At 34.8% G+C, this 9,637-nt stretch overlaps 1 protein-coding gene across 1 annotated transcript in view; it reads right to left on the bottom strand.

Annotated features, from left to right (window-relative positions):
• Positions 1–9,637, bottom strand: part of LOC139408083 (MAP/microtubule affinity-regulating kinase 4) — a 51,175-nt gene that overhangs the window by 15,706 nt on the left and 25,832 nt on the right. Inside the window, exon 6 of the mRNA XM_071151898.1 lies at positions 7–134. Coding sequence (XP_071007999.1) covers positions 7–134 — 128 coding nt within the window. The remainder of the gene's footprint in view (positions 1–6; positions 135–9,637) is intronic.

The raw sequence follows: 9,637 nt of genomic DNA, 5'->3' as shown, positions 1-9,637 counted from the left end.
TGGTACCTTTGCTGATATCATTGGGTATGGTTCCTATCTCTCCATTGACCATCTTCTGATGCAGCTGTTTGATGTTGAACGGCTCAACAGTGAAAGGCAACGTCCCAGTCAGCATGGCAAACATACTGACCCCCCTAAATAACACACAACACATAACATTCTAGGACTGACCCCCTAAATAACACACAACACATAACATTCTAGTACTGACCCCCTAAATAACAGACAACACATAACATTCTAGTACTGATCCCCTAAATAAAATATAACATTCTAGTACTGACCCCGTAAATAACATATAACATTCTAGTACTGACCCCCTAAATAACACATAACATTCTATTACTGACCCCCTAAATAACAAACAACACATAATATTCTAGTACTGACCCCCTAAATAACATATAACATTCTAGTACTGACCCCCCTAAATAACATACAACACATAACATTCTAGTACTGACCCCCCTAAATAACATACAATACATAACATTCTACTACTGACCCCCTAAATAACACACAACACATAAAATTCTAGTGCTGACCCCCTAAATAACATATAACATTCTAGTACTGACCCCCTAAATAACAGACAACACATAACATTCTAGTACTGACCCCCTAAATAACACACAACACGTAACATTCTAGTACTGACCCCCCTAAATAACATACAACACATAACATTCTAGTGCTGACCCACTAAATAACATATAACATTCTAGTACTGACCCCCTAAATAACATATAACACATAACATTCTAGTACTGGCCCCCCTAAATAACACACAACACATAACATTCTATTACTGACCCACTAAATAACATATAACATTCTAGTACTGACCCCCCTAAATAACATACAACACATAACATTATAGTACTGACCCCCTAAATAACATATAACATTCTAGTACTGACCCCCTAAATAACAGACAACACATAACATTCTAGTACTGACCCCCTAAATAACACAAAACACATAACATTCTAGTACTGACCCACTAAATAACACATTACAGATAACACATAACATTCTAGTACTGACCCCCTAAATAACAGACAACACATAACATTCTAGTACTGACCCCCTAAATAACAGACAACACATAACATTCTAGTGCTGACCCACTAAATAACATATAACATTCTAGTACTGACCCCCTAAATAACATATAACACATAACATTCTAGTACTGGCCCCCCTAAATAACACACAACACATAACATTCTATTACTGACCCACTAAATAACACATAACATTATAGTACTGACCCTCCTAAATAAGATACAATACATAACATTCTACTACTGATCCCCTAAATAACATATAACATTCTAGCACTGACCCCCTAAATAACACACAACACATAACATTCTAGTACTGACCCCCCTAAATAACAGACAACACATAACATTCTAGTGCTGACCCACTAAATAACATATAACATTCTAGTACTGACCCCCTAAATAACAGACAACACATACCATTCTAGTACTGACCCCCCTAAATAACATATAACATTCTAGTACTGACCCCCTAAATGACATATAACATTCAAGTACTGACCCCCTAAATAACAGACAACACATAACATTCTAGTACTGACCCCCCTAAATAACATATAACATTCTATTACTGACCCCCTAAATAACATATAACATTCTATTACTGACCCCCTAAATAACATATAACATTATAGTACTGACCCCCCTAAATAACATACAACACATAACATTCTAGTATTGACCCCCTAAATAACATACAATACATAACATTATACTACTGACCCCCTAAATAACATATAACATTCTAGTACTGACCCCCTAAATAACACACAACACGTAACATTCTAGTACTGACCCACTAAATAACACATTACAGATAACACATAACATTCTAGTACTGACCCCCTAAATAACAGACAACACATACCATTATACTACTGACCCCCTAAATAACACATAACATTCTAGTACTGACCCCCTAAATAACAGACAACACATACCATTATACTACTGACCCCCTAAATAACATATAACATTCTAGTACTGACCCCCCTAAATAACACACAACACGTAACATTCTAGTACTGACCCCCTAAATAACATATAACATTCTAGTACTGACCCCCTAAATAACACACAACACATAACATTATATTACTGACCCCCTAAATAACACACAACACATAACATTCTAGTACTGACCCCCTAAATAACATATAACATTCTAGTACTGACCCCCTAAATAACACACAACACATAACATTCTAGTACTGACCCCCCTAAATAACACACAACACGTAACATTCTAGTACTGACCCCCTAAATAACATATAACATTCTAGTACTGACCCCCTAAATAACACACAACACATAACATTCTAGTACTGACCCCCTAAATAACATATAACACATAACATTATATTACTGACCCCCTAAATAACATTTAACACATAACATTCTAGTACTGACCCCCTAAATAACATATAACACATAACATTCTAGTACTGACCCCCTAAATAACACACAACACATAACATTATATTACTGACCCCCTAAATAACATATAACATTCTAGTACTGACCCCCCTAAATAACATACAACACATAACATTCTAGTATTGACCCCCTAAATAACATACAATACATAACATTATACTACTGACCCCCTAAATAACATATAACATTCTAGTACTGACCCCCCTAAATAACACACAACACATAACATTCTAGTACTGACCCCCCTAAATAACATACAACACATAACATTCTAGTATTGACCCCCTAAATAACATACAATACATAACATTATACTACTGACCCCCTAAATAACATATAACATTCTAGTATGACCCCCTAAATAACACACAACACATAACATTATATTACTGACCCCCTAAATAACATATAACATTCTAGTACTGACCCCCCTAAATAACATACAACACATAACATTCTAGTATTGACCCCCTAAATAACATACAATACATAACATTATACTACTGACCCCCTAAATAACATATAACATTCTAGTACTGACCCCCTAAATAACACACAACACGTAACATTCTAGTACTGACCCACTAAATAACACATTACAGATAACACATAACATTCTAGTACTGACCCCCTAAATAACAGACAACACATAACATTCTAGTACTGACCCCCCTAAATAACAGACAACACATAACATTCTAGTGCTGACCCACTAAATAACATATAACATTCTAGTACTGACCCCCTAAATAACAGACAACACATAACATTCTAGTACTGACCCCCCTAAATAACAAATAACATTCTAGTACTGACCCCCTAAATAACATATAACATTCTAGTACTGACCCCCTAAATAACATATAACACATAACTTTCTAGTACTGACCCCCCTAAATGACACACAACACGTAACATTCTAGTACTGACCCCCCTAAATAACACACAATACATAACATTCTACAACTGACCCCCTAAATAACATATAACGTTCTAGTACTGACCCCCTAAATAACATATAACACATAACATTCTAGTACTGACCCCCTAAATAACATATAACACATAACATTCTAGTACTGACCCCCTAAATAACATATAACACATAACATTCTAGTACTGACCCACTAAATAACAGACAACACATAACATTCTAGTACTGACCCCCCTAAATAACATATAACATTCTATTACTGACCCCCTAAATAACACATAACATTCTAGTACTGACCCCCTAAATAACACACAACACATAACATTATATTACTGACCCCCTAAATAACATATAACATTCTAGTACTGACCCCCCTAAATAACATACAACACATAACATTCTAGTATTGACCCCCTAAATAACATACAATACATAACATTATACTACTGACCCCCTAAATAACATATAACATTATAGTACTGACCCCCTAAATAACACACAACACATAACATTATATTACTGACCCCCTAAATAACATATAACATTCTAGTACTGACCCCCCTAAATAACATACAACACATAACATTCTAGTATTGACCCCCTAAATAACATACAATACATAACATTATACTACTGACCCCCTAAATAACATATAACATTATAGGACTGACCCCCTAAATAACACACAACACATAACATTATATTACTGACCCCCTAAATAACATATAACATTCTAGTACTGACCCCCTAAATAACACACAACACGTAACATTCTAGTACTGACCCACTAAATAACACATTACAGATAACACATAACATTCTAGTACTGACCCCCTAAATAACAGACAACACATAACATTCTAGTACTGACCCCCCTAAATAACAGACAACACATAACATTCTAGTGCTGACCCACTAAATAACATATAACATTCTAGTACTGACCCCCTAAATAACAGACAACACATAACATTCTAGTACTGACCCCCCTAAATAACAAATAACATTCTAGTACTGACCCCCTAAATAACATATAACATTCTAGTACTGACCCCCTAAATAACATATAACACATAACTTTCTAGTACTGACCCCCCTAAATGACACACAACACATAACATTCTAGTACTGACCCCCCTAAATAACACACAATACATAACATTCTACAACTGACCCCCTAAATAACATATAACGTTCTAGTACTGACCCCCCTAAATAACACACAACACATAACATTCTAGTACTGACCCCCTAAATAACACACAACACATAACATTCTAGTACTGACCCCCCTAAATAACATATAACATTCTATTACTGACCCCCTAAATAACATATAACATTATAGTACTGACCCCCCTAAATAACATACAACACATAACATTCTAGTATTGACCCGCTAAATAACATACAATACATAACATTATACTACTGACCCCCTAAATAACATATAACATTCTAGTACTGACCCCCTAAATAACACACAACACGTAACATTCTAGTACTGACCCACTAAATAACACATTACAGATAACACATAACATTCTAGTACTGACCCCCTAAATAACAGACAACACATAACATTCTAGTACTGACCCCCTAAATAACAGACAACACATACCATTATACTACTGACCCCCTAAATAACACATAACATTCTAGTATTGACCCCCTAAATAACATACAATACATAACATTATACTACTGACCCCCTAAATAACATATAACATTCTAGTACTGACCCCCGAAATAACACACAACACATAACATTATATTACTGACCCCCTAAATAACATATAACATTCTAGTACTGACCCCCCTAAATAACATACAACACATAACATTCTAGTATTGACCCCCTAAATAACATACAATACATAACATTATACTACTGACCCCCTAAATAACATATAACATTCTAGTACTGACCCCCTAAATAACACACAACACGTAACATTCTAGTACTGACCCACTAAATAACACATTACAGATAACACATAACATTCTAGTACTGACCCCCTAAATAACAGACAACACATAACATTCTAGTACTGACCCCCCTAAATAACAGACAACACATAACATTCTAGTGCTGACCCACTAAATAACATATAACATTCTAGTACTGACCCCCTAAATAACAGACAACACATAACATTCTAGTACTGACCCCCCTAAATAACAAATAACATTCTAGTACTGACCCCCTAAATAACATATAACATTCTAGTACTGACCCCCTAAATAACATATAACACATAACTTTCTAGTACTGACCCCCCTAAATGACACACAACACATAACATTCTAGTACTGACCCCCCTAAATAACACACAATACATAACATTCTACAACTGACCCCCTAAATAACATATAACGTTCTAGTACTGACCCCCTAAATAACATATAACACATAACATTCTAGTACTGACCCCCTAAATAACATATAACACATAACATTCTAGTACTGACCCCCTAAATAACATATAACACATAACATTCTAGTACTGACCCACTAAATAACAGACAACACATAACATTCTAGTACTGACCCCCCTAAATAACATATAACATTCTATTACTGACCCCCTAAATAACACATAACATTCTAGTACTGACCCCCTAAATAACACACAACACATAACATTATATTACTGACCCCCTAAATAACATATAACATTCTAGTACTGACCCCCCTAAATAACATACAACACATAACATTCTAGTATTGACCCCCTAAATAACATACAATACATAACATTATACTACTGACCCCCTAAATAACATATAACATTATAGTACTGACCCCCTAAATAACACACAACACATAACATTATATTACTGACCCCCTAAATGACATATAACATTCTAGTACTGACCCCCCTAAATAACATACAACACATAACATTCTAGTATTGACCCCCTAAATAACATACAATACATAACATTATACTACTGACCCCCTAAATAACATATAACATTATAGTACTGACCCCCTAAATAACACACAACACATAACATTATATTACTGACCCCCTAAATAACATATAACATTCTAGTACTGACCCCCTAAATAACACACAACACGTAACATTCTAGTACTGACCCACTAAATAACACATTACAGATAACACATAACATTCTAGTACTGACCCACTAAATAACACATTACAGATAACACATAACATTCTAGTACTGACCCCCTAAATAACAGACAACACATAACATTCTAGTACTGACCCCCCTAAATAACAGACAACACATAACATTCTAGTGCTGACCCACTAAATAACATATAACATTCTAGTACTGACCCCCTAAATAACAGACAACACATAACATTCTAGTACTGACCCCCCTAAATAACAAATAACATTCTAGTACTGACCCCCTAAATAACATATAACATTCTAGTACTGACCCCCTAAATAACATATAACACATAACTTTCTAGTACTGACCCCCCTAAATGACACACAACACATAACATTCTAGTACTGACCCCCCTAAATAACACACAATACATAACATTCTACAACTGACCCCCTAAATAACATATAACGTTCTAGTACTGACCCCCCTAAATAACACACAACACATAACATTCTAGTACTGACCCCCTAAATAACACACAACACATAACATTCTAGTACTGACCCCCCTAAATAACATATAACATTCTATTACTGACCCCCTAAATAACATATAACATTATAGTACTGACCCCCCTAAATAACATACAACACATAACATTCTAGTATTGACCCCCTAAATAACATACAATACATAACATTATACTACTGACCCCCTAAATAACATATAACATTCTAGTACTGACCCCCTAAATAACACACAACACGTAACATTCTAGTACTGACCCACTAAATAACACATTACAGATAACACATAACATTCTAGTACTGACCCCCTAAATAACAGACAACACATAACATTCTAGTACTGACCCCCTAAATAACAGACAACACATACCATTATACTACTGACCCCCTAAATAACACATAACATTCTAGTATTGACCCCCTAAATAACATACAATACATAACATTATACTACTGACCCCCTAAATAACATATAACATTCTAGTACTGACCCCCCTAAATAACACACAACACATAACATTATATTACTGACCCCCTAAATAACATATAACATTCTAGTACTGACCCCCCTAAATAACATACAACACATAACATTCTAGTATTGACCCCCTAAATAACATACAATACATAACATTATACTACTGACCCCCTAAATAACATATAACATTCTAGTACTGACCCCCTAAATAACACACAATACATAACATTCTACAACTGACCCCCTAAATAACATATAACGTTCTAGTACTGACCCCCCTAAATAACACACAACACATAACATTCTAGTACTGACCCCCTAAATAACACACAACACATAACATTCTAGTACTGACCCCCCTAAATAACATATAACATTCTATTACTGACCCCCTAAATAACATATAACATTATAGTACTGACCCCCCTAAATAACATACAACACATAACATTCTAGTATTGACCCCCTAAATAACATACAATACATAACATTATACTACTGACCCCCTAAATAACATATAACATTCTAGTACTGACCCCCTAAATAACACACAACACGTAACATTCTAGTACTGACCCACTAAATAACACATTACAGATAACACATAACATTCTAGTACTGACCCCCTAAATAACAGACAACACATAACATTCTAGTACTGACCCCCTAAATAACAGACAACACATACCATTATACTACTGACCCCCTAAATAACACATAACATTCTAGTATTGACCCCCTAAATAACATACAATACATAACATTATACTACTGACCCCCTAAATAACATATAACATTCTAGTACTGACCCCCCTAAATAACACACAACACATAACATTATATTACTGACCCCCTAAATAACATATAACATTCTAGTACTGACCCCCCTAAATAACATACAACACATAACATTCTAGTATTGACCCCCTAAATAACATACAATACATAACATTATACTACTGACCCCCTAAATAACATATAACATTCTAGTACTGACCCCCTAAATAACACACAACACGTAACATTCTAGTACTGACCCACTAAATAACACATTACAGATAACACATAACATTCTAGTACTGACCCCCTAAATAACAGACAACACATAACATTCTAGTACTGACCCCCCTAAATAACAGACAACACATAACATTCTAGTGCTGACCCACTAAATAACATATAACATTCTAGTACTGACCCCCTAAATAACAGACAACACATAACATTCTAGTACTGACCCCCCTAAATAACAAATAACATTCTAGTACTGACCCCCTAAATAACATATAACATTCTAGTACTGACCCCCTAAATAACATATAACACATAACTTTCTAGTACTGACCCCCCTAAATGACACACAACACATAACATTCTAGTACTGACCCCCCTAAATAACACACAATACATAACATTCTACAACTGACCCCCTAAATAACATATAACGTTCTAGTACTGACCCCCCTAAATAACACACAACACATAACATTCTAGTACTGACCCCCTAAATAACACACAACACATAACATTCTAGTACTGACCCCCCTAAATAACATATAACATTCTATTACTGACCCCCTAAATAACATATAACATTATAGTACTGACCCCCTAAATAACACACAACACATAACATTATATTACTGACCCCCTAAATAACATATAACATTCTAGTACTGACCCCCCTAAATAACATACAACACATAACATTCTAGTATTGACCCCCTAAATAACATACAATACATAACATTATACTACTGACCCCCTAAATAACATATAACATTCTAGTACTGACCCCCTAAATAACACACAACACGTAACATTCTAGTACTGACCCACTAAATAACACATTACAGATAACACATAACATTCTAGTACTGACCCCCTAAATAACAGACAACACATAACATTCTAGTACTGACCCCCCTAAATAACAGACAACACATAACATTCTAGTGCTGACCCACTAAATAACATATAACATTCTAGTACTGACCCCCTAAATAACAGACAACACATAACATTCTAGTACTGACCCCCCTAAATAACAAATCACATTCTAGTACTGACCCCCTAAATAACATATAACATTCTAGTACTG

The sequence above is a fragment of the Oncorhynchus clarkii genome, chromosome 4 (assembly GCF_045791955.1).
Source record: "Oncorhynchus clarkii lewisi isolate Uvic-CL-2024 chromosome 4, UVic_Ocla_1.0, whole genome shotgun sequence".
Lineage (NCBI taxonomy): Eukaryota > Metazoa > Chordata > Actinopteri > Salmoniformes > Salmonidae > Oncorhynchus > Oncorhynchus clarkii.
This window is presented reverse-complemented; position numbering and strand designations above follow the sequence as displayed.